This window comes from Peromyscus maniculatus, chromosome 12 (assembly GCF_049852395.1).
Source record: "Peromyscus maniculatus bairdii isolate BWxNUB_F1_BW_parent chromosome 12, HU_Pman_BW_mat_3.1, whole genome shotgun sequence".
Lineage (NCBI taxonomy): Eukaryota > Metazoa > Chordata > Mammalia > Rodentia > Cricetidae > Peromyscus > Peromyscus maniculatus.
This window is the reverse complement of record NC_134863.1, coordinates 47,047,703-47,075,555: the sequence shown is the minus strand read 5'-3', so window position 1 is coordinate 47,075,555 and position 27,853 is coordinate 47,047,703. Positions and strand designations below refer to the sequence as shown.

General features: G+C 38.8%; 1 protein-coding gene across 8 annotated transcripts in view; it reads left to right on the top strand.

Annotated features, from left to right (window-relative positions):
• Positions 1-27,853, top strand: part of LOC102923286 (transmembrane protein 45A-like) — a 78,067-nt gene that overhangs the window by 36,845 nt on the left and 13,369 nt on the right. For 6 of the 8 annotated variants that reach the window (XM_076549048.1, XM_042259435.2, XM_006995759.4 and 3 more), the window contains 3 exons: positions 20,499-20,691; positions 21,876-22,082; positions 23,063-23,247. In XM_076549048.1, the coding sequence (XP_076405163.1) occupies positions 20,502-20,691; positions 21,876-22,082; positions 23,063-23,247 (582 nt within the window). In that variant the 5' untranslated portion in view covers positions 20,499-20,501. Of the gene's footprint in view, positions 1-8,697; positions 8,889-20,498; positions 20,692-21,875; positions 22,083-23,062; positions 23,248-27,853 lie in introns of those variants that run through there. The other 2 variants (XM_076549046.1, XM_076549050.1) reach the window with 2 other exon arrangements.

Genomic DNA, 27,853 nt, shown 5'->3' with positions numbered 1-27,853 from the left:
AATTGTCAAATATCTGTAAACTCAGCTGCTAGTTTTGGGAAAGATATATGAATTATTACACTGCAGGGGGCGTGTGGGGGCCATAGGGCTGGATGGCTGACCTCTTTGCCTTTATAAAAGTACTCCCCACCACAGGCTCCACCCTTCCACACAGCCGAGTTCAGCCCATACCTTCAAAGGAGAGCCAAAGCCTCCATTCTCTCAAGCTCAGCTTTTGCTCTTTTGTTGCCTGTGTTATTTTAGCCCTAGTGGGAATTATCTCCTTCGTTACCTTGTCTTAGGCATTTGTCAAAATCAGAGGTTAGTACGAGTATATCATTTAAAGTACTTGTTGAAAATAAAAATTAAAAAAAAATTCCTGATGCAAACTCAGAAGTCTGTTATTTACTTGAATGCCCCCCCCCACTACCTCCGCTCCAAGTCATAACTGAACGTTACTTACACCACACCGGCTTCAGGCTTTGCTTATAGAGTCTATTGATTTTTCTTCCCTGGATTTGAACACGAAGCTCCCATTTCCATGCCTGATTCCTGCTGCTTGAGGATAGACCTCCATCATGATGCCCAACAGCCCATCGCTATAAAACAAAACAAAAACTTTATATGATTATGGCTAGTGCAAATATAATTGCCAGAGATGACAGCCAATCTTGAGGCCTTGATATGATGTATGCTATATTTAGCCCCGTGCTCATCTTTATCCTTAATTATAACATTAAACCACAAACTTAAAAAAATTTCCGGGTGAAATTTTTCCACGGTAATTGTACAAACATTTCTCAAAATGTTTTTTTTCTTTCTTCATTTCATTGTAATACTATGTACTTTATGTTTCTGAAAATCAGTGTACCCAGCCTTGGTTGAACTTACTTCAATATAATAAGTGACAGCCACATTTGTGATTTTTTTTTCCCTAAAAAATACAAAATATTTTGATGTTAAGAAGATTTGACCAAGAGTCTCCTAGACTGGGCTTTCTTAATTGGGAAATAAAGCATGATTTTGCCCTCCAGGGGACATTATCAGTATCTAAAGTTTTTTGTTTTTTGTTTTTTTTTTTTTTTTTTTTGGTTGTCACTGCCAACTATGGAAGTGTTCTGGCCACATCTGATATGCACAGACCAGGAATCCTTATCAACACATTACAATACATTTGGTAGTATAGCGCCTCACTGCCACAACAAAGCATGAACCACTTTGAAATGTCCTAGACAATTGTTTTGCAGTCTTTAGCATGCATGTGAATCTTTAGTGTGTCTTTAGTATGCATGTGAATCATCCAGGGATTTTATTCAAATGAGGACTCCGGATGTTAGGACTAAGGAGGGACATAAGAGCCTCTCTTCTGACTAACACCCATGTGGTGCAGGTACTGTTAAAATAAGGACTCTACTGTAAATATTAATCTTCTGTGATTCTTGTTTGCCTTCTTACTCTGTGAGTACATGCCTCGTCTGTCTCGTCACCAATAGCTAAAGTATTCCTGGCACAGTATAGTTTTATAATGAATATTTTTGACAGCATGGGTAGGTAGATGGAGGATGAGGGCGTGAGTAACTATGCAGACAAAGCCCCAACTTCCCCACATCCACCCACCAAAGAACCTTAGAGGTATTTTGCTGAAGAAACTCAGGAATTTGCCAAAGTCCATCCCTGCAGCATGGCAGCCATAAATGGGTTTAAAATAAAAGAACTGGAAGCCGAGGAGATGCTTATGTGGTTTTTATTTCTTTTCTACCCTTCTAAAAATTGGGTGTGGACGGGTGAAGAGAGGAGGTGTGAGAACACAGGCTGGCAAACAGGCAAAAAAAAAAAAAAATCATCAAAATTGCCAAGCCTGTAAGAACAGATTTCCAAGATGTTCTTTTTAGATATGCCAAGGACATCCAAAAATTCCTACAGGTTTTCAACAGCTCTCGACAGTTTCAACTCTTTCATCACAAATGTTATTATATGAAAAATGTCCACCAAGCTGGTGATTCAGGTGTGGTCATTGGTGGTTAGATACTTTCATTTACTTACATATTTTTTTAAAGTAAGTTAGTTTGGGTTACTAGATGCCTGTGACTCCACCATCAACCAGAGTTAGTAGCTTTCTTTTCTGTGTTCACAGTGAGTTGTATAATCATATTTGGGAAGTAATGTCTTCATGGAAATATTTCAGGGGCTGATAAAGATCCTGTAAATTTACTGGGACCTACAAGGGATTCAGACCCACTTTAAGGCAGAGTTAGCTGAAAGTGAGTTTTTGTGTCCCTAGAATATGTTACAGAAGGTTGAGGGAAACCTCTTTTTGGATGTCTTTCAATAGAAACTAGACTTTTGTATTGTGGGATGATTTAAGGATCCTTCTTTTCTGAATTGTCCACCTCATTGTAGGATATTTGTATGCAGTGTAAATGTGTCACTGTGATTGGTTCAATAAAGAGCTGAATGGCCAACAGCTAGGCAGAAATGATAGGCAGGACTTCTGGGCAGAGAGGAAGAGGAGGAGGAATGTAGGTGGGTGAATTACTCCAGGGGGATGCTAACAAGACACAGGGAGTCAGACATACAGAATGAAGGAAAGGTAAAAAGCCATATGGCAAAACATAGATTAATAGAAGCAGGTTATTTTAAGTTATAGGAGCTAGTGGGACAAGCCTAAACTAAGGCTGAGCTTTCATAATTAATAAGTGTCCATGTCATTATTTTTGAACTGGTGATCCCGACAAAAATGTGCTGGTACACCACCTTACAGTTTTTACCATGGTGTTCAACATGTTCTGTCTTCTATGATCTGACTCTAAACTACCTTTGTAGAGTTAAAAGAAGGCAAAGTAAATCTATAGCTCATGTCATAGTGAGTCATACTTAATGGTAAAAAACTATACACCTTCTTCTAAGGTTTGGCAAGGCAAGGATACCCTATCATATTAAATTTATTGGATCATGCAGTAAATACACCAATTAAAAGATGAAACATAGACGCTTTAGTGTCCACACAAGGGAAGAAGGAAGGGAGGGGAGTGAGAGGGGAAGGAGAGAGAGCTAGAGAGAGAGAGAAACAAATCCATAAGTTTAGTCAAATATCCGTCATATGCATGAGAAGAAAACTTCTGACAAGAAATCAAGAATATAAATAAGGGGAAAGATATTCCATGTTTACAGAGAGAAATGAGTCTTGTTTAAGTGTCTGTTCTTCCCAACTTGGTCTTTAGAGTCCCTGCGATTCCAATCTGAGGAAACTACTGTGTGCAATGGACACGCTGCTTCTAAGGTTTAAACACAAAAGCAAATGACCCCCAATAGCGAAGTCAGTATCAAAAGAGAGCGGAGACAGAGCTATAAATTACTGGCCTCAAAACAATAGTGTAGTGTAGAGGATGTGGAGAGAGTTCAATGTCGGCATGCTTGCTTGGCAAGTAGAAAGGCCCTAGATTTAATTCACAGTATGGGAGAGGGGAAGGGGAATGAAGGAAAAAAAAAAAAAGAATACACCACCACAGCAACCAAGACAGTGTCCTGGTAAGAGAACAAATAAATCCATCAGAACAGAAACTTGGACAGTGGTGAGTGACTTCAGGGAGAGTGGAAGGGACTAGAGTGGGGTGGGACTCTGTCAAGAGGCACTTAAAATAATTTATTTCTTTTATTTAAAAGAAAGAAACCTTAAACAAGTAATATAGAATGTGAGTTCTGCAGCTGGAGCAAATGTCTGCCCTACTATTTTGTGCTTTTCACTATTTATTTATTTATTTTTGGTTAATAGACTATTTTTGGATCAGTTTTAAATTTACAGAAAGTTGTGCAGAAATTATATTTTGCGCAGCTTCCTAATAGTTAACGTCATGCAGCGATGTGGTGTATTTGTTATGATAGACCAACTGATAATTGTGCATTGTTAATTGTATCCATAAGTTACAGTAGTGCTCTTTTTGTTCTTAAGTTCTTTGACCTTTGACAGATGTGGAATGTCACCTATCCATAATTACAGTATATTATAATAATATTTATTGACCATAGGTGTTGCATCTATTTATTCATCCCTTCCTACTGAGATCATGGCCACCTGTGACCTCTTTACGACACCTTGTTTTTTCCAAGTAATCATATCGGTAGACTCATACAGTCTATACTCTTTCATACTGGTAGCTTTCACTTAACTTCATGCATTTATGTCCATGTCTTCCTTTTTTCTATCTTTCTAAAAGTTTAATTTATAAAGTAGGCTCACTAAGAGGATAATAACTCATAAAATAGTTACAGCAATATAACACAATAAAAATCACTTAAATTTACAAATTTTTGACTTCTGGAACTCTCTATATGGTCTTCAGAACATGGTTGACTGCTGATGTCTAAAACTGCAGATAAGCTGGGCGGCGGTGGCGCACACCTTTAATCCCAGCACTTGGGAGGAAGAGCCAGGTGGATCTCTGTGAGTTCGAGGCCAGCCTGGGCTACAGAGTGAGTTCCAGAAAAGGCTCAAAGCTACACAGAAACCCTGTCTCGTAAAACCAAAATAAATAAATAAATAAAATTGCAAATAATAGAACCTTGATGGGGAGAGACTGCCATCACAGATTAGGCTTTTTAGATTGAATGGTATATGCCAAACTTCCAGGGATCTAGCCTACAGATGTATACAGCTGGACAAATAAAATGATTCTTTTGAATTTCATGACTGCATCTTTAAAACGGAAATATCTGGGACCATCCTTAAGCCTTCTTTGTTGTTGTTTCAGTGGGACAGAATCTTGGCTGGGGAGAAGGCTGCGTGGGTAAGGCACTTGCCGAGCACATATGAGATCCTGAGTTTGAATTCCCAGAACCCATATAAAGAAGTGTGCTGTAGAAGGCATTAGTAATCTCGGCATCCAACAGAGAGGTAGGAGGTGGAGACAGGATGATCCGGGGACACTCATAGGCCATCTCCCTACCCAAGACTCCCGAATCCCAGTTCCCTTGCCCAAATCTCCTCTACCTGTAATCATATACCAAGTCCCAGCTGTAGAAGGGAGGGAGGAAGGAAAAAGGGAAGACTTCATTGGAGGAAGTGGTAGAGACAGATGATGTGGCACACACACACAGATGAGTAAGTAGTAGGAGATGATGCTACAGCTATACTCATTTTTCAGTTTCAGTACGTCTCTTCTTCTTTGCCATGCATTATGTCCTGAGTGACAGTAACTTTGTACTTTAACGTACAAAGGCTCAAACATCAAGGACTGGCAAACAAAGCTATCCTTTGCCACCTGAAGGCTTATTTCTTCTTATCACTGAATAATCTCCCGTTGTCAGCATGCACTGGTTTTCTTATCCATTTCCGCATTGAAAGACATCAAGGTGTTTCCCAAGTGTTGGCAGTTGGGAACACAGCTTGTGTTTCACACTGAGAAAGTGAAATGTGTATGAGAAGTTAGGAGCTGCGGGCCATAGGTTAGTTACAGTCAGAATCTTGCTCCTTCCTTGTTCCCATTTCTTTCTCTATACTTCATGATGGTTTGGAGTAGCTTATGTGCTTGTCTCTACTAGATAACGTACTTTCTACATGCAACTATTTTTTATTTGTGTCAATGTATGTTATTTAGTTTGTTACCATATTGTGCCTTGAATCTAGGGTCCTAAATACAGCTAAGCAAGTTCTCTCTGACAGCGCTGTATTCCCAGCCTTCTGTTTATTTGTTTATATTTTGAGATAGGATCTCACTAAGTTAACCAAGCTGGCCTCTAATTCACTCTGTAGGTAACTCAGTGTTTATCTTTCAATCCTCTTGCTTCAGCTTCCCAAGTAAGTGGAGATGTACCACCTGGCAAGATGGTACATTTTTCTTTTTGCACTGGTTAGTTCCTAGACAAACCTGGAAGAGGAAATCTCAGTTAAGGAATCGCCTCCATTAGATCACCTGTAGGCATGTCTGTGAGGCACTTCTTTCTTCTTTTTCTTTTTGATTAGTGATTGATGTGGGAGGGCCCAGCCCACTGTAGGAGGTGCCTCATCTTAGCAGGTGGTCCAGAGTTGTATAAAAAAGCAAGACAGAAAGCAAAGTGGTGAGCAGTTTCTCCGTGATTCCTGCCCTGACCTCCTTCAGTAGTCAGCTGTGATTGAGGTGTATAAGCCAAATAATGGGGTTCTTCCTCGAGTTGCTTTTGGCCATGGTGTTTATCAGAGTAACAGAAGGGTTCTTTTGTTTCTGTTGCTGTTGTGGTTTGTTGGTTGGTATGGAGATTGAATTTACAGCCGCGCAGAGCAGATGCGCGGTGTGTGCTCTACCGCTGAGTTATCTGTCTCCTTTAGTCCTACCTGGCCTGTTGGTTTCTTTGCTTTATTTTCTGTTCTGAGAAAGGGTCTTGCTAAACTGCACAGACTGCCCTTAAATTCACAACTCTCCTGCTTAAGCAATCCACAAGTAGCTGAGATGATAAGCCTGGGCTGAAAACCGGGGCAAGTTCATTTACCTGTATATGTTTGTCCAGGAAAATGCATTCAGTGTCCACTACAGATTGAATTCCTATGTAAACAGGGGTAAGAGGGACAGATTCATGTAAGCATTGTGAGGGGGAAGTTGGGTTGGGAAGATATGGAAATTATATTCAGAGCATTGAACATTTGAGGTGTTGGGTGGAGCTATTTGAACCCCTACTAAACTTTTCCAAGGCTAAGCATCTTACGATAAGATATTTAAATGCTACTTTATCACTATTTACACGATGCAAAAAAGAGTAATGTCTTTATTTTCCCAAGAATTTTCAAGGTTGAGTAACCTAAACAGAATTACTCAATAATATTTGGAAACATATTTGATCCCAAGATCAGATTAGGTGGCTTTTAATACTTATTGTGTAATCCTTCCTGTTACTTATAAACCATTTTATTGTGTTTGTTTGTGTAGGTGCGTGGGTGTGTGTGTGTGTGCCACAATGCAAGTGTAGCTATTGGAGGAAAATGGGCAGGAGTCAGTTCTTTCTTTCTGCCCAGTGGATACCAGGAATCACACTCAGGCTCAGCAACAGGCTCCCTTACCTGCTGACTCGTCTCCCCAGCCCTTCTTCTCAGTCTTCTTCAAAAGTTTTTAAACCTACATTATTTTCATTTGTTTTTCATTGAAAATTGTACGTTATTTGTGAAGAACATTTTTTGATCCAGGTAAACATTGCATAAAAGTCAAATCAGTGTTTTTTTTTTTTTCATATCGATCACATCATGTATTTATCATTCCTTATAGAAAAACATTTAAAACCATTTGGGGGCTATTTTGAAGTTTAATACAGTTTTGTTGAATTTATTCTATCAGACTATCAGAATTTTTTCTTCTTACCTGGAAGTAACTTTGTACCCGTACAAGTTTTCTATCTAACTTCATCCCTCTTTCCTCCCTCCTAAAGCCTTTCACAGCCTCTATTCCACTCTCTACTGCAGTTAGGTCAACTCCGTGGTACTCCACAAGAAGGAAAGTCATGCTATGTTTTTCTTTCTGCATCTATCTTGTTTCTTGAATCACAAAATCTTGTGTATTCATCTGTGTTGTTGCAAGTGACTGGATTACTTTTTCTAGTTGGGTGATATTTTGTTGTGGATGTGTGTATACACATTTTTCATTGGTTATTTCATTTATTTATTTGTATATGTGTGCCAGTGTGTGCACATAAATACAAATGCTCACAGATGCCGGAAGAGAGAGCCAGATCTCCCTAGAACTAGAATTACAGGTGGTTATGAGCTGCCTGTTGTGGGTTCTGGGAATTGAACTCTGGTCCTCTAAAAGGGTAGCAAACACCCTTTACAGCCGAGCCATCTCTTCAGCCCCATCTTTATCCATTCATATATTGAAGGCTACTTAGGTTGACTCCATGTCTTAGCTACTGTGAACAATGCAGTAATCAATGTAAGAGGTGTCTCTTTGACATACTTTTTATTTGTACTTTATTTTATTTTTTATATTTGACTTTATTTCATATATATATATATCATGGGATTATTGAATCATCTAGCCACATGGCTTTCTATGATGGCCACACTAATTTGTACTTTTATCAATAGTATATAAGATTTCCCCTTAGGTGTCACGCTCCTCTGTGAGGATGCTGCCTTTCCCTGGTACTCTGCTCACCTTGGGTCACTCATTCACTTCACTGCTTTACAATCATCTCTTTCACTGTGTACACTTCGCAGATGGAACCTTATTTCCATCTTAGGTGTGCCAGCTTCTCAGTTCTCACACAACTTGGGACCAACTTGCTCATGAGGAATGCAGTTCCTCAATAGTGCTGTTTTCCTCCTTTCTGCTGTCAGCTGGAGCTGCGTCGATTATCCAGCAGGTGCCCTGAGCACCTGAGATGCCACTGCGCAATCCAGGCAGCGTTTAGGCTGGTGTTCCAAATTCCCTGAGCTAGAATGCTGACCCACAGTAGTTTCTCTTCTTTTCTATTTATTCCTATAGCTTCAGCTCGTCTATGACTCAGTCCTGAACGCTGTGGCAATCTCCTTCTTGAGGCACTGCATGTTAAGAACTGTTTATCTCCTTAGGACCTCCAGCAAATAATTAAATATCATTGCTACAGTATTTTGTGTGTCTTCTATCTGTCTTGACATCCTGAAAGAGAGGTTGTGTGACCCACAGAGCAGGTAGCACCATGGCTCAGGCTAACAGCCTGGTAGGTGGGAGGCAGTATGTTCAAATGGGTGTGTTCCTTGGCCTTAAATACACTGTGACCCAATCTGAAACTCAACTGCTTGACTTCATGCTGGAAAGATGAACACATAGGCTCTGTGTCAAAGCAGCAGGAGGAGGCAGTGTTAGATCCAGGGGCAGTCAGCATCTGCCTTTCCTTTTGGAATCTGGAACCATTATACATCCTGGAGAGAAGACAATTAACTTGGACTTGACTTTGAGCAGAGAGTTAAGGTAAGGGTAATTTTCAAAAATGCCTTCAAAACAGTTTACACTGGGGAGGTAAAGTGCTGGTGTGGAATGATGGAGGATCAAGAAATTTCAGAGCTCCATATATCTGTACCATTTTCTTTGAATGAGGCCAATAGCAAAGTGAAGTTCAAGAAATAACTGATGTTTTTTAAATAAATTCGAAGTTACAAATGTGCCTGAAATATGAATCACTAATTAAGATACAAGTACTGTTTTTGGTTGTGACTCAAGATAAAATTTTAGTTTATGTTCTTTCTCATAATGATACTCACTTTATATTGAAATGAGTTGTTTGTGATTCTACCAAGAAAATTGTTAACTCTCTTACTCTTAGCTGAGTTTCTCTTCTTTCTATTTACAGGGCAGGTCTGTGATTTGTGTGGCTGTAACACTGCCTTATATTATTGCCTTTTCAGTACTAGAGTTTGAAACACATGCCTTTTTAGTGTGTGTGTGTGTGTGTGTGTGTGTGTGTGTGTGTGTGTGTGTGTGTTTGAATGTTGTAGTCAACAAAACCTGACAGTGAGCTGTAAGGAGTTTGGGGTGTTTTTTTTTTTTTTTTTTGATGTTTTTGTTGTTCTTAGTGTTGGTTTTTTTTTTTTTTTTTTTTTGCTTCTTGTCTGCCAAAAGAATAATATTTGATGTTATTTGGAGTGACAGGTTTCTTTGGGTGAATAAACTGTATTTGGAGGGCAGATTGAACTTTCAAATAGAATCAGTGAAGATCACGACAAAGGGTCTTTCTATTTTCTACCCTAGTAATTCCCCAGATGACTACTACTGCCTGCCTGGTGAATTCTACTTTGTAAGTGAGAAAAGAGGCCCCATGTTTTTCCTCAAAGAATGTACCTGTTTGTGGATTTAGAACTGTCCAGACTTGACTACTGGACTTGGCTTTTTATAAGGAACAAGTTACATCAGCCAGTATCTGTAGATCAGAAAACAGCGGATAGATCGATGGATAATGATTCCTATAAGATAAGAGATAAGTGATATATTTGAGGATGTGGGCAATTTTTCTCTCCACCATGAAAGTGAAGTGAAATTGTTGCCATTTTAATTGCTAGCAATGACTGTCTGTTAGGTCCTCTTGCCAGAAAAATATCATGATTGTGATGTCTTTATTTTGCTGAATCTTTTTAAGACAAAAGCATCGGAACCATCAGATTGTTTTAGATTAAAAGGACAATGACATTATAACTGAATTAGGAAGAACCAATTGCTTTCTCCACTGTGATCATCTGATGTCTGTTAAACAACGTTTTGTGACTCCTTGTTTATTACATTCCAGTACTAATTACATTACACGTGCTGAGATGTACAGATGCACTCATACTTATCATGGAGATGGATCAAGAAGACTGTCTAACCTAGATTTATACATGCAGGAAAGCCTGGATTTTAAAATTACATGTTAGCTGTTACTGGTGTGCTAAGTATATTAGGTAATACTAAAACTTAAAAGCAAATACAATATCTATGCCTCTCTTCGGCATTATATATTGGCATATAATATTACATATTAGTATGCTTATGGCCTCAAGATACAGAATTGATTTGGGCTTTCTATTTCTGAAAGTCCCTGATGTCTTGTTATATAGGCTTTCACAACATAGTGATTTAGTCATAGAGAATATATATTCTAGCCAGATGGCGGTGGCAGTGGTGCATGCCTCTAATCCCAGCACTTGGGAGGCAGAGGCAGGCAGATCTCTATGAGTTTGAGGCCAGCCTGGGCTACAGAGTGAGTTCCAAGAAAGGCTCCAAAACTACACAGAGAAACCCTGGAGAGAGAGAGAGAGAGAGAGAGAGAGAGAGAGAGAGAGAGAGAGAGAGAGAGAAGAAAAGAAAAAGAAAAGAAAAAAAAGAATATGTATTCTGTAACTAATCATATAAAGAATTCATTAAAGTGACAGTGCCTTATAAGGTGAGACAGGGACAGACCCCTGTTTGGACGAGGCAAGCCTTACCAAGCAGATGGTAGTGAAGTCGCTAGGGAATGTCACCTAAGGTTGGAAGCAGATGGTTGATATTAGTCAGCCCAGGTGATAATTTGCAATAACGAATTCATTTTTGGTAAATAGTTAAAGTCCAAGCTAATTTTTTTTTTTAATTTGGGCAAATGGATGAAAGGAGTGTTGTTAACCAAATAGGTAACTGGAATCAAGTTACATTCTCACATTAGGCAGATAGATAGACATGGCTGATTAGTTCAATTCAGGTCTTGTTGAATATGAGATGGCTTTTGAGACACCAGAGTAGTATAGTTAGTGAGTCTTTCTCTGTCCTGCCAGCCAGCTCTCAAGTAACCACACTGAGACTTATTATTAATTTTGAAAGTTTGGCCCATAGCTTAGGCTTGTTTATAACTAGCTCCTATAACTTAAGTTAACCCACTTCTATTAATTTATGTGCTGTCGTGTGGCTCATGGCTTGTTACCTCATCTCCTACCTGCCATGCTTCCTCTGCATCTCCTCGCAGCTCCTCACTTCTTCCTGGCATCCTGTGTGCCTGGAAATCTTGCTTAGCTGTTGGCCATTCAGCTCTTTATTTAACCAACTAGAGTGACACATCTTCACAGTGTACAAAAAGATTATCCCATATTTCCCCCTTTTTGTCAAAATAAAAAGGTTTTAACTCTAACACAGTAAAACTAAAACAATAACAACAACTATCAGATAAGAATTACATTCACGCTCTCTCTGTGTTCTCTCTGCTCCCTGCTCTCTGCTCCCACCATCTTTCTTTCTCTCCAGTCCTGGCTCTCCTCCCTCTTATCCTCTCCTTCTTTCTAATAAAGCTCTTTGTAACTCTGGTTAAAAAAAGAAGAAGAAGAAGAATTACATTTACAATGTCCAGTCCATTTGTATTTGGCAAATTTGGAGAAAGTACTGTATTATCTATCCTTAGTCCAAAGTTTTATACCTAAACCATTTTTTGTCATAACTTGTATTACCATCCCAAAAATATCTTTTAAACCCTAAAACATCTTTTTAGATAAACAACTTAAGCTTTTGTGTTTCTCAACCTTATAAACTTTACATCTCTTGTGTAAGTTTTTTTTTAATTTGATAACATGTAAAACTGTAACTATCTAGTCTTCAATCTATATCAGAGATCCAAGAAGAATAAAATATTACTTGAATAATCAGAAAGTACAGAGAAAGGAACTTCCAAAACTAAGAGAAATGACAGAAACAGCTGGCTGCTTAAACAGTTACCCAAGGTTTCTTTGTAAAGTCAGAGCATCCATCTTCAGCCTACAGGCCTAGAAGATCTCACAGACTTTTTTTGTGAAGCAGGAATTTTTGAAGGACTGTCCTATCCCGTATTGGCAAAATTCAGCAATCACTTTCTTTTATGTCCTGCTTATCCAGTTTGGACAGCATAGTGTCGGCCATCGAGACAAGGGTGGTTTCTTGCCCAAATGGCTAGTTTTTGCCACAAAGAAAGTAAACTCCATATGGAGAGTTTTTGATGCCCATCATCATTTTATTTTATGAAGTAGATTGGTGTTGCCAGAAGCAGACAAGTCTCACTGTCACGAAAAGTCCTATGTTATTAAAACATTAAAATGCCATATTCTGTAGCTCTCTGTTGTGTTTGAAGACCATCTGTCTATTTAAAATATATCTCTGATTGACCTTGAAAACATACCTAACATGATTATAAGTTTGATTGTTATAGATGACTAACTACCAACCTGCATTTCTTTATTATCCTAAATAGCTTTCAAGGACTAGAACTTACATTACATTTTTAAATGAGCTGCATAGGTACAATACCATATATAAGAAATAGAAACATATAATACATTATAACAAAAATAACCTTAAATTGGTATCAATATACAAAAATATTTATACCAATGTAAAATATTTAAGACTATTGGTTGTTTTTTTTAGTTTGAAAGTAGATACAATAACATACTCTTTTATCATATCATTTTTATATCCCCCCCTTTCTTTTTAGAATGAGATCACTGAATCTAATTTCCTTTGTTTATTATCCGCCATGACCATGACCAATAACAACTTGTCACCAACTCCCCTAAGTGATGACAAACACTCATGAAATGACCAAACACCACCCACTCTGCCTTTTGGGAATGTGGGTGTCATTTTCTTAAAATTACTTTTTGTTTTCTGGGGGTGATGGCATCTTTAGGGGACCCTGAGAAAATTAAGATAATGATCAAGTCCTGAGGGAGCTAACTGTTATCCAGTCTCAGTGTGATGGGAAAATGTAGGGCTTATCTGAAGTTTTGGCTGGAGTAGTCTGTGAGGCTGGACCATCTCAGCCAGCAGCCTTGAAGCTGTTCTGGATGCAGAACTCTGAGGAAACTGCAACAGAGGCATCTGAGAGGCTGGATCACATTTTCATTGGTGTCCGGTCCCCTTGCTCTGAAAACACACAAAATCTTAAAGGTAACATACATATTTGCATTAACACAAGTATGGAATGTACAATGTGCACAAGTCAATTAAAGATTTTTTTGTTCTGTATTTGAGAAGGAGCATCTGTCAACTTTATAAGTCCATTTGGACTGCATAAACAAACTGTAATATAAATCTCTATCCATACTATATGAAAGGATGGCATGTAATAATAAGTCATGAGGACTCTGTAGTCAACAAGATTTATCATGTCTCATCTTATCTCTGAGTTGCTCCCATGAAGAGTGATCAGCTTACATGTTACCTGTCCTGTAGTCTTTTTTGGCTCCTTTCCCATGTCTATAGCCAAGATACTATGGAGGTATCCCCTTGTCAAATACAATCTTTATTAACTTGGAAGGAGTCCACAGCTTTTTATTTCCTGTGGAAACAAAACACAACCTCCAAGGCAACACATTTTCCATTCTGAAGCCAAGATACCCCTAAAGCATATAGGCTGGTTTAATTCGGCAGTCCCTTCCACAATCCCATGTCTCTCAGCAGCTGTTGTCTGTTCATTAGCATTCAAATAATTCAAAATTAACAAAGCACCTTATAAGCTACAAACTCCCTGTGTTATAATATTTCTCATCCTTACATGGCTTATTTTTTATTACTTCTCTCTTTAAAAATTTTACTATTATTTTTAAATTATTTATATTTTTATGACTGTCTATACTCTTTTTTTTATTAAGCCTATGAACATTGTTAAACACACTGTAATCTGTTTAGAGGTTTTTTTCCTTCTGAACCTTTTCTGTCTGCATGAGCAAAATCTTAAACCACTGCACAGCTTAGCTTATGGCATGTTGGTGGCTCAAGCCTGCATAACTGGCTCCATTTTTGTGTGTTTAGAACCTTTTTTTTGAGCTGAGGATCAAACCCAGGGCCTTGTGCTTGCTAGGCAAGCACTCTACCACTGAGCTAAATCCCCAAACCAGAACATTTTTTTTAAGCTTTCTCAGGTCTTATGTGGAAATGCTTGTTCCACATTGGGTGCTATTTGTAGCAAATCTTTCTCTCTCCAGCCAGCCAATTTACAAATAACCACATGGAGACTTATTATTTATGAAAACTCAGCCCAAAGCTTAGGCTTGTTTCTAACTAGCTCTTATAATTTAATTAACCCATTTCTACTAATTTACATACTGCCTGCTGCCACGGACTGGCCCACCGGGAGTACCATGGCCGTAGGAGAATCAGGGCTTGGGTAGTCAGGAAGGCAAGGATTCGGCGACTGACAGACAGACAACACACTCAAAAGTGGTTTGAATCTGCTGCAACTTTACTTCTGCAAATCAGTAGTTTATATACAGAAAAGAAAACTATCAAGTCATACAGGGAACAACAAGAGCTTGGCAATAATTCAATTACATCATCTTTAAAAAAAATCAAGCACACAGTTACTAATCGGCTTCATATCCCTTCACTCACAAGAACTTTATGACCCAAAGATCAGTCTGTGTTTTATAAACTTAGTACAGTCCCTAGACTTGTGTAGGCTTCTTTGCGGTTGTGGCTGTGTCCTTCATCTTTATCTCAGCCGCTCGCTAGTTTATTATGCACTTCTACTTTTCTGGTTCTCATGACCCATTTAGCCAATTTGGATGCTGCAGATCCTCCCTAAGTATTTCTTCAGTTCTTTACCATATATCTCTTCTAATATAAAACCTTTTTACCTGCTGGAATATGGACACTTGTACTTTTACACCTGTAAGGGGAAGGGGTTCTGCTGTAGTCCTTAAGTTTTCCATGCTGAACTTCCTCAACAGAGGGGCCCACCATCTGCCTCCTATGAGATAATGTTTTCTGCCATAAATCACTTCAGTTGGGATTCCTAAAGGATTCCTAGTGGGTGCGTGTTCATTCCCTAGAAGTGCCTGAACTATTATACTTTCTATTATCTAGCGACTTGAGGCTTGAGGTCTTTAAGGAATAGTTCATTCTGCTATATCTAAATAAGGTCCATGTCCAGCTTCCCCTTTCCTCCACAGTTCACAACCCAAGCATTCATTAATTTTGCCTGTGTTTTATAGATTAATTAGAACATTATCAGAAAAGCAGTTATACAGAACCCATAGCCCAGAGAGCTCATGATCTGTGAAGCACGTCTCCTTCGAGAAGGAGGCATAACACGGGCACTCTGCCAGGGACCTCCAGGGAGCTTAGTCCCGTGGGACACGTATCTCCTGTCCGCTATTATTGACATAATTGTTCATGTCACACGGACGACACTGGAGTTGGTGTGGCAGCCTGCCATGTGGCTCATGGCTTGTTACCTCATATTCTGCATGTCATGCTTCCTCTGCATCTCCTTGAGACTCTGCCCTCCTTCTTCCCAACATTCTCTGTGCCTGGAAATCTTGCCTAGCTATTGGCCATTAAGCGCTTTATTAAACCAACCAGAGTGACACATCTTCACAGTGCACAAAAAGGATTATTCCATAACAGAGTAGGGATGATTTATGATGACATGATCTTGTTTGCAAGAATAGCTAAATGACTCCTGTAAATTTGGAACTTTGTCATATTTAGGACATTTTCCAGGATTAGTAGGAAATGGCAGCATACATCTATGGTTTCCGCTTTTGAGGAATTCATTTAAATACCACGGAAGATCCCAATAACCTTCCATGACAGTTAGGAGCTATATGCTTAGAATTGCCAAAAGAATTATGTATCTGTTTCTTGGTTTTCTGTAGTCAGTATTCAAGCAGAGATAGATATTCGTGTTACCATTGTAATTTTTACTTATTTATTTTTATTTTTGAGATTATTGTATAATTACAGTATTTTGCCTTTCTATTTGCTTTCTCTAAACCCTTCCATATATTCCTCTCCACTCTCTCTCCTTCAAATTAATTGCCTCTTTTTTTCACATATATGCATGCTGTTACATGCATATATGTGTATGTTTATACATATATATTCCTAAATAAAACCCGTTTGGCCCATGTAATATTTCTCGTGTGTATGTTTTCAGGGCTAATCATTTGTCACTGAACAACCAATAGGTGTGATCTTCCTTGGGGAAGTCCACCTTTCCTGCTCCCAGCTTTCTTCAGTTGCCCAGAGTCCTGTGTGCACGGTTGAGGCCTCTCAGGGGGCTTTTCTCCACCCACATCTGCATGTCCATTGGTGTCACCCTCATTCAGCTCAGATTTGGGTAGTCTTTCATCCTTTCTTACTTGCTGTTCCTTTTTACCTTCTTATGTTTTGCATCATTTTCTTTAAAAAAAAACATTTTAAAATGGTGAAGCTTTTGATATTATTAGATTCATGTTACTTTTATTTCTACAGTGGTCCTCAACCTTGCTACTGCTGTGACCCTTTAATACAGTTTTTCATGTGTTGCAGTCTGGGGAAGGCCAGCTCTTCAAAACTGCTCCAGGGTTGTGAATAGAAGACCTCAGAGCAGTGAGGGCTTAGGAAAAATTCTTATCTATCTCAGGGTTAGATTTTTTTCTATGTGTGGGGTAAAATAAGAAAACACACATGCTTTCTGAAGGTAACTTTCTCTTTTACTTCATCTTAAAAAATGTCTTTCTCTGAAAATCTGTCTCCACACTCTACATCTCTTTACATACAGCTATATATTTCTCTACTCTGTTATATTCCTTCATCTACTCCTGCATCATCCATTCACTCTTTACTCATTCAGTTTCTCACCTTGCTCTCTCATTCTTTTCCTCTGACCAACTTTGAACAATTATATGTTACATTTTTTTTCTACCCATTGGGCTGTATCCCTCACTCAGCACTTACACCTACGCACACTCATACACTCACACACTCACTGCTTATTCACATCCAAACTCTGGACAATTATATGTTACATTCTCAGGGCCTGGCCCATTCTCATAACACATGATAAGTCACGTAGTTTCTCTCAGGCTGGGAAGGTCACGCTGACTTGGCGATGCACAGAGCTCTAAGTTGGTGAGGGTTCCAAGACAGAAAGTAAACAGTTGGCTGAACCTTGAGCCTAAGAATATGTGTAGTCAATTACTGTAGGGGGTCATGTCTCAATGTAAACAGCCTGACCTTGATTTAGTAATAAACACCTGGGAACTAGTCTTTGTGTATTTCTGAAGGGGCAGCTTAGTCTATTTTTAATTTGTTCTGAAGTCTAAAATTAACTGACTTTGAGACTGAAATATTGTTACTTTCCTGTGTCAATTAAGAAAAATATTCTGGTATTATTTCTATTCGTCAGAATTATACAGCTTAAATAGAAATTATCTCCTGATCATTTACAAGTATGTGTGCCCAAAGATGTAAAACACACTACCAGTGGGCTGTGGAAAGAACCCCACAGCTGTTGCTTTTAGGGAGGTAAGAGGTTGCACAAGAGAAAGTTACAGACAGAAAACAAGCAGTTTCCACAGCCAGTGACCCCACAGACTTTGCCTAGTGGGGCTCCTCAACAGAGAGTTATACGTCACCTGCTGTATACTCCCACGACCTCTGGTAAAGCCATTGCTACCAGCAGCTCTCAGCACTCATGGGGTGGTGACCCCCAACCTTTAAAGTATTTCACTGCTACTGCATAACTGTAATTTTGCTACAATTATGAATAATAATGTAAATATCTGATATGCAGGATATCGGATATGTGACCCCCCTGTGAATGGGTCATTTGACCCTCCAAAGGAGTCATGACCAACTAGGCCAGTTGAGAATCACTGCCCAAGTAGTTTGAAGTAGATGATAGCATAAGTTGTTTGATAGTAACGTGGGGTACTGGTTTAGAAATGAATACTGTTATTGGTCCAGTTTTACAAAGGTAGAAACTCAGGCACTCACAGGTTAAGTGGCTTACCAAAAGCCACAGTTAGCAAGTGATAAAGTTTGTATCCAGACCTTCTCAGTGCTGAAAACAAAGCCCCTGCTCCATTTTTTCTTTTAAAAAAGGTATCTTTTAATTTAAAAATTATTTTTTTTATTGGGGGAGTATGATGTGTGGGAGATGGGCCATGGAGCATTTGTGTGTCAGAGGACTATGTCGTGGAGCAGTTCTCTCCTTCTGCCTTTATAACATGGGTTCTAGGATCCAAGTCATGTTGTCAGGCTTGTGTGGCACGGCCTTTACTACTGAACTATAGTCCTGCTCTTTCTTCATTTTTATTCTATTATTCTTACCAAATATGTCACTTGCTATTTGAAAAGTGTATTTTTTGATGGCTGCCTAACTTCTTTGAGCATCCTCTTTATTCTTGACATATGTGTGGTTTTTGATAATAAATTTCAAAAATTTTAGTTGTAATCCAGAATTTTAAGATTCTAGAAATTCCTACAATAAGAAAAGTTTGCTATAATAAGGAATAACAATGTTTTAAGACCATTATACCATATGAAATTCTTTTCCAAAGATGTTAAAAATGTATAGGCTGGGTGTATTTATGAATTCTTTACAAAAGTATTTTGCAATCTTGTACGATGATCTCAACCAGACAGACAGGCGGAGTCAACAGCCCTGGTGGGAGTTAGGTTGCTAAATGAGAGCTTATCAAAGCAGGAATGTCATGTATCATTAAGGTCTACCCGTTCTTAGTAATAAACAACTACAGTTCAGATGTTCCAAACATAAGTAAAGGATATGTTCTAAAGTATAGCACAGAATGAAGGTTAGAACCAGAACCTCTGCTTGGAGACATGTGATGTAGCCTGACTCTTGGAAGGTTTGGATGACTCAAGAGTGCATGAAATGAGCGTCTAGGGTCTTGATTGGAGATATAGGATGCAGTATTTGGGTCAGCTTCACAGTTTCCTTCAGGACATCACTTTAAATCAGAGGAGAGTAACCCAAAGTAAGAGGCCCAGTACTCACTAAAAGAAATAGTGATTCTAGTTTCCTGGACTAGGAACATGGTGACATCCTCTTTTGTGAGTTTTCTTGAATCTGACCTACTATTAGATTTTCAGGATAATTGTGGACTCTACTTTCACTGTTGATAGTACAATAAATATGTTTAAAAGAAGGGCTTCAGAAACAATTAAAAACTCACATTATTCAAGACTGATTTATACCCTTGACTGAAACTAGAGGGTAGTTCTGTTTATTAGTTGAGTATGGCAAGGATGTGAGCAAAATTTGTAATGTGGTTTGGGTTGGTGTCAACAGGCTATGGTGTTGTAAATTAAACCTCAAACTTTCAGTGATATATATCAATAAGGGGTTTTACACACCACACACACACACACACACACACACACACACACACACACACACACACACAATCTCAGTCAGGCTGGCTGCCCATATTTGTGCAGTAGAGGTGTCATGCCAAAGTAGCTGAGGCAAGAGGAGAGCTAAGGTGAGCAGACTTCAGTGACTCAGCTTGAAAGTGACACGTACCAACTCCTTGCTCAGTCAACTAGCCAGAATTAGAAACATGGTTCAAATCCAGCCGGATAAGAAGCCTAGAAAATATGTAGAAGAACACACAAATATTTCATGAATCCTACAGGTCTTTAATAATACATTCTTGATCCTTGCCCCTTTAAAACTGTCTACTCAAAATCTATAGGTAGTATCACATCTTTTTTGTTGTTGTTGTTTGTTTGTTTTGTTTTTGTTTTTAGAGACTGGATTTGTCTGTGTAGTTTTGGTGCCTGTCCTGGATCTCGCTCTGTAGACCAGGCTGGCCTCGAACTCACAGAGATCCGCCTGGCTCTGCCTCCCGAGTACTGGGATTAAGGGTGTGTGTCACTACCACCTGGCTCACATCTTTTTAAATTAAACAAACTGTCCCACAGCTTCATGTTGTTTTCCTTTATGATTGAAGGGCACTCGTATGATATAGTACATACCGTGTTTTGAAGAAATCAAAACTTTTTTCTTATCAATTCCAAGATCTCCGTAAACCATTTAACTTCTCCAAACACACTTCTCAGCTGAAAATTGAATAGTGATTTCTCATCTGTGGATATTTTTCAAAAATTAGGTTATGGATAGCATGTAAAACACTTGACATGGGGCCTAATGCATGATAGATGTTAAACAAATGCAAGTTTTCAGGGTTTTTTTGGTTTTTTGAATGGTCAGTCTTATAGTAGGATCTACAGTATAATCCTCAGATAGCAATGTACTCAGTGTGGACAAGAGGTATTCTTGCTGAGTTTAAGTGAAATGTCTATTTCTTATTGTTGTAGGTCATGGGGAGTTTCAAAGGTCATGCCCTCCCTGGAACCTTCTTCATTATCATGGGCTTTTGGTGGGGTACAAAGAGTATTCTGAAATATGTCTACAAAAAGCAAACTCGGACCTGCTACCTTAGTTCCAAAACCTTATTACGTCGAGCAGAGATTTGGGAAGGAGTTGTTTCGATCTTCATGGCTCTTACTGGTAAGTTGACTGTGGCCATGTTCTGTTTTTTCCTTTTGAGTATTTCATGAGTTGGGAAAAAAATGTCAATACAAGATGAAGAAATGAATCTAAATAAATTTCATACAAATATGTCTCTTAGTACTTATCCCAATTACAGTTTATAACTGATGTAATCTTAGGAAAATGATATTTCATAATTATACAAAAGCCTGAGTCTTAATATTTAATTTGCCTATCCAACCAAGTGAATTTCCTTTGTATCATAAGTTGGAGCCTATGAAATAGTTTGATACAAGTTCTTCTGATCCTTCAAAGAGTAAACTCTGTAAGAAATCATTTTGTAAATTACACTAAAGTAATCAAGTGATTATGGGAAATCTTCCATAACAAATCATTTCTGAGAGATGATAAAGGGAATTGGGCCTGAAGGAGATCTTGCTCCTGAGCATCCACCTTGTGCCCTGAGTTGGACAGAGTCCAGGTAACTTTTAACTTCAATAACTTTCCACTGTTATTGTACATTCTATAAAAGGTTCTGCATTTCACAGTCATGCTGTAGCTGCTGCTTTGTAAATGGTAGCACTTCTAATTTTTCCGCTGGTTCTCTTCATTCATGGCAATAGGACTTCACTATGACCATCAAATCACAAAGTGACCATTTCCAAAAAGAGGAATTTCCCTGCCCATTCCAGAGGCTAACCAGGCAGCTTCCAGAAAACAACAGCAAACCTGTCTACATCAATGAACCATCTCGACTATTCTTAATTGGGGAAAAGGCTAAATTCTTCATCAATTTTGTCAGAAATCAAGGAAAACATTCTACTTTGTCTAAGAGTGCAATATCTAGAAAGAAAGTAATCATCCTTTAAATGACATATATCATAAATCCAAACCTCCAAGTCATCCAGTATTTTAGTCACTAAATTACAACCAGTTGTTGAACTCAAATTACCATTGTTAAGGATATGAAATAGTTGCTTGCATCATTTGTCTCTGTGTAGATAAAACTTGTTACCCAAACCTGCAGCTAAACTTTGGAATCAAGTCTAAATTACTATTGCTAGCTTTTCAATGGAAAGCTCGGAGGGAGGAATCGACATCATAAGGTTAGAATAAGCGACGAATACATGTCCCTGTGTCTTCACAGTTACTATGTAGAGTCAGGAAGAGGATTGCTAAAACTGTGGTATGTTCCTCTGCAGGTATTGTCGGGGAACAGTTTATCTCAGGCGGACCCTACCTGATCCTGTATAAAGACGGCCAGTGGAACCAGCTTCTGGGCTGGCATCATACAACCATGTACTTCTTCTTTGGGCTACAGGGTGCAACCCATATCTTATGTTTCACTACCAATTTCCTTCCGCTTTCCTTAAGCAAGTTAATGTTATCAAATGCCATCTTTGTGGAATGTAAGTATGAGGGAAATATGTTTTCTGTTCTTTTCCTATCTATCAGTGGGCATTGATGTTGTGCTTTATAATAACATATTTTTTCTTTCTCTATATCACTTTGATTGGCAGGGCTATCTGTCTGGGCCATAGTTGGATATATGGTTGTCCTAGAGAAGATACCTATAGTCTTCCTTTCTTCATCTTTTTAAACTAACTTAATAGATCTAGCCAGACACAGCCACTCAAAAAGTTATTTTGAATTTCATATATGTCTTTGAAATCATCTACAGTGGGCACTTACCTCTTGGTTGTTGTGGAGCTTATCATTCTTTTTATTTCTAACAATGAAAACTGAACTCAGAATAATAGTGCATGGATTACTTGAAATGGGGCAACCACTCAATAGAAAATGTCTACCAATCTCTAATAAGCTTTTCATATACCAAAAACAGAGATTCTCCCAAAATGTGATATGTAGGGTCTAAAAAGTGACTTCCTAATCTTGAGAGATTAGTGAAAATAACAGGATGTTTCTTTTAGTTGATTTCTCAGGTTATCGTAAGGAGGGCAAGATAAAACGAGTGTTTAATAATTTGTTATAATTTATGTACTCATTTGCTGAATTCCCTAAATTGAGACCTTGACTTCAGCTAATTTATCTGTACGTTCATATTAATTAGAGCTCCCTACCCTAGTCATGTTCATTGTACATTTTCCTACATAGACAATGCTTTGAACAACAGTTGAAAATTCTCTGGTATGTTAGAAGAGAGAAGAAAGGTTAGAAGAAGGGGAAAGAGGGGTTAGACTTCAAAGATTCTCTTCCTAAGTAAGAGACAATGTTCACTCTCCCTAAAGTAAAAATACATTGCTATGAGAGTCAGTGGGGATTTGCTCTCTGGGGCAGTTTTACGTTCCTATAAAATTCCGTGGCAAGAGGGTGGTACAGCGGGAAGCCTTTGGTTTGATCAGGAAATGTGTTTTGCCCCCTCTGTTAGCGTTTATCTTCTACAACCACACTCACGGTCGGGAAATGTTGGATGTTTTTGTGCACCAGCTTCTGGTCTTTACCACCATTTTGACGGGGCTGGTTACCTTCATGGAATTCCTCGCAAAGAACAATGTACTTCTGGAGCTCCTGCGGTCAAGTCTCATCATCCTGCAAGGAACCTGGTTCTGGCAGGTGAGTTGGGACTTGTAGCTAGCACACATGATGTCACTTATCTGCAGTTTCTCTTATTCACTGATGAGGCATTTGCTTTCAATACTTCCCTTCTAGGAGCATCACAGAAGTGATGTTCTTGGAGCAGCCTTGTGGTTCTGGTGAGACTGCCGTTAGAGTAGCTGTGGAGGAAGCAGACAGTGTATTCCTTCATTATGGATCCACTCATCCTTTATGCAGGAATTTTGAGCTGATGATTATGGTTGTAAGTGATTCCTAGTGCTAGAACAGCTTATAGCCTAATGGACCATAAGCTCAAGAGCTATATGAAAGACCCAAGAGAGAGAAAACACTTGTTGAGAGACAACCATGTGGTGGCCACCATATGGATTTTATGTACATCTTATTTTATCTATTTTTTCCAAAAAACAATTATCTCATATTTTATCTTGTTTATAAAATCTAGGTATGAAAAGAAAACCATGAAAATCAAGCGAGGGAGGGGACCAGAAGGGGGACCCAGTGGCAGGAAGAGCAGGACAGGAGAACAAGTTACATGGTGTGTGTGTGATGCAAAGGCGCCATGAAGCTCAGGATTTGGGGAACAGTGTGGGGCTAACAAGATGGCTCAGTGGTGAAAAGTACTTGTCACTTTTGGAAAGGACAGAGCTTTTGTTCTTAGCACTCATGGCTCATTAACTCCTGTAACTCCAACTCCAGGGGTCCAGCATCTCTGGCCACAGATGGTGTTTGGTCAGGGCTGGACCCCCTGCTTAGAATTCCCCAGTGAGGGCCTGGGGTTATGGCTCAGAGGTAGAGCCCATCTTGTTTTATTGTATTCTCATACCCTCACATTGATCCAGAAGTTAGGTATTACCACCTCTAATTTGCCTATAGGTATCTTCAGCAAGACCAAGAGTTTTCTCATGCTCAAACAGGAATATAGCTAGAATCTAAATCTTGACTTCTCTAATCCCAAATCCCAGACACTTCCCATTTTCTAGCATCATCAGCTCCCTAAATTTGCCATGCTGTTGAGAGCATGAATTCAAATGGTGGACTTACATTTTTGAGAGACTATCAAGTCACAATCATGTTCATATATACACGTAAACAAAGTCCAGAATGAGTTGAGAGTATGGTTTGATTAGGACAGACTTTGAGGAGGAGAATTTTAGTCACCAGAGAGCTGGGATTTGGGATGATGTGGCTGTGTCAGGGACTTGAATTTCCTTCCCATCAGAACTGATAACAGAATTGCCAGGTGATGATAAAAGAAGAGCTGTGGTTTAAACGGGATATGATGATGTAATATCCACACACGTCGGGGAGGTAGAAGAACTTGTGGTGCAGAGACCCGTAAGGTGGGACTCGGTTTGTGCATTGGTTCGAAGTATGCTTCATAGAAAAATATTACAAATACCCTATAAGGCGATCAATCTATTGCCAGCTTAGGTAGAGTATTAGCCCTCCGCAGGGAACCTAAATGGAGTAAAGAGGATGGGATGTAAAGAACTAGTGTGCTGTGAATTGCAGTGCTTTCCTGTGTGCACATGTTTGGGAGTCAAAAGATGTAGTCAGAAGTTTTCCTGTGTCCTGCCTGATCCCACAGCTGCTCTGACCCAAATAAACACACAGAGGTATATATTAATTACAAACTGTATGGCCATGGCCTATGGCTCAAGCTTCTTTCTCACTAGTTCTTATAATTTAAATGACCCCATTTCTATTAATCTATGTTTTTGCCACGTGTTCCGTGACGTTACCTGTGTGCCATTACATGCTGCTCCCTGGACAGTGGAATGGCATCTTCTCTGCCTCTCCTTTCTCCTTTCACTGTCTCCCTTAGATTTTCCCACCTGGCTCCATCCTGCCCTGCCATAGGCCAAACGGCTTTATTTATCAACCAATTAGAGCAACACATATTCATAGCATACAGAAAGATATCTCATGGCCAAAAGGAAAGATGTTTTTTCAAGAGAAAATTTCTGGGGAAGTTGACACAGTGAGCTTATGCTGCAGTGAATATTCTCTGCTCTGAACACATAACAAAGACAGATAAGATAGATGCTGCAGTGAATATTCTCTGCTCTGAACACATAACAAAGACAGATAAGATAGATATATGCCTATTGATTTGAAAAAAATGGAAAATAAAAAGAAATTTTTTTAAAAAATTAGAAAATATCTAAGTCCACTCAAGTAAATTAGACTAAAGCAGGGCATAAAGTCTGGTGGGCCAAAAGCAGAACAGAAGCACAGGGCTGGAGAGGAGTGAGCTGGAGACCTGCTGATCCCAGTCCAGGGCAGACAGCGACTGACAGCTGTTGGGGAAAAGCCAGGCTCTTGTAACATTTTCTGCTGTGGACATATTTTATATCTATGATCGTTTCCATCAGTTTCTTAAAGTCTGTGGAAATTTTATGTTACGGTATGGATTTGCTGATTTCCTATTTTCACTTTTTTTTAAAAATTATAAGACTGGCTTTCACTCCTTTTTCTCTAGTTTTTTTTTTGGGGGGGGTAGGTGACAATTCATTTATTTTTAACCTTTCTTGTTTAAAAACCACATCGAAGTCTAGGTATTATTTGAACTGTAATTTTTAGTGATGTATTTCTAGTGTGCTTTCAGCTTTAATTCATGAGTTCTTTTGACGATTTGGTTTCTTTACTTTTTTTGGTACAGGGACTAAAAGAATGACCTTAAGCTAAATGGGCATACTTCCTACCACCTACCACTGAGTTGTAGGCCCAGGTCAAGGAACATAATTTTAAATTTGAGAGTGTATCTTTTCTAAATATCACTCCTTTCCAGTTAATTGCATTGTGAGCAGAAAATGTGTTGGCTTTGATGGTTGCTGACACTTCCCTTGGGACATAACCTGATGTCAGTATGAATTTTCTATGTGTTTAAAAGGTGTATATCACTTCTTTGCTCAGTTCAGTCTTCTATATGTTGTTATCTTCCTGTTACTGCATCAAATGCCTGAGCTGATTAATTATAGCGAGAAAGTGGTTATTTTCATACGCGGTTTCAGAGGTCCTAGTCTATGATTTGTTAGTTCCTTTGAGGTTTAGGCCTATAGTGAGTGGGCATATCACAACAGGAACATGTGTGGAGAATACTCGCCTCATGATTGGAAAGTGAGAGAGAGAGGTAATGGTCAGGGTTCCACTGTCTCCTTCAAGGATGTGCCTCTAATGACCTAAGGGCTCCTTTAGGCCTCCAACCTAAAGGGTAAGAGACCTCAACAGTGATACCATGGAGGGCAAGCCTCTACCATATGGACGTTGGGGAGGTATATATTATTCAAATTATAGCATACATACATACTAGTTTAATTGTATTAATGAACTTAATATTCATGTTAAAAAAAAAAAAGGACAGTAAGAACAAGAGAAGAAATCCAAAGAGAGTTGAAGAAAGGAATTATAAGATCAAATTATGATTAATAAGATCAATTATTATCTAGTTAATACTTAGTGATTGGTCCTGCTTAGACAAAAAGAGGGATGTCATACTATAAATCAACCAAGAACAGGACAGCTTAATGCTGCCACTTTGAGCACAAAAATAATATTTTCATATTTACTGAAAAGTTTTCTATAAAAAAAAACTTATGAGGTTACAATCTTTAGGGATAAATTTCTGATTTTTTCAAGTCTTTTAACCTATCAGTATGTCTAGATTGATTTCTTATAGACCAGGTGTCTAACCTCACTATTGCCTTGGACTCTTAAAGAAAAATAAACATAGCCGGGCGGTGGTGGCGCACGCCTTTAATCCCAGCACTCGGGAGGCAGAGCCAGGCGGATCTCTGTGAGTTCGAGGCCAGCCTGGGCTACCAAGTGAGCTCCAGGAAAGGCGCAAAGCTACGCAGAGAAACCCTGTCTCGAAAAACAAACAAAAAAAAAAAAAAAAGAAAAGAAAAAAAAAAAAAAAAAAAGAAAAATAAACATTTTATAGCTGTGTAAATACACAGTAACTGAAAATGATGCTTTAGCTACAGTAACTGCCTCATCCATTGACTCCTCTGAAATAAAAATGTCTAGCAACGTAGGGGAATGTCTTATGCTTCTATGTTTTATTTGTATGTGCAGTGTGTGCACATTCATGTTCAAATATCTTTCCTAAGCTAATGACACTGTATTGTGATTTGCTTTTTACAACTTTTATCTCTTGCTATGTCTCCACAAATAGCCAACAGTAGCACTTTAGTTATATATAGACAGATTTTGAGTAAATGCCCCTTGGACTCTTGGAAACGTCTGTATGGAGATTTGAGCTGAATTAGGCAAATGTGTATAACTTGCATTGAAATGATCGTGTAATCTGCAGAAAGAAGAGAAATCCCCTCCTAACCTATAAAAAGTTCTTTCCTGAAGCACGTGACATTTAAAACATGTTTATTCAACGACCAAGCCATTTTGTGTAATTTAAAAAAGAAAAGAAACTCCCTGTGCCCTTAACTCCATGACAGTCTCTTCTGGGTCTCCCTGTGGGAGAGCAACTCCGAGGCTCACTTTGTGCTTTGTTTTTCCTTCGCTTCTCCTCATCCTCCTCAGAGTACAGGACAGGCAGGCAGTGGGGAAGCGGCTTCTGTTGCCTTTGCTTTTTGTCACTTGG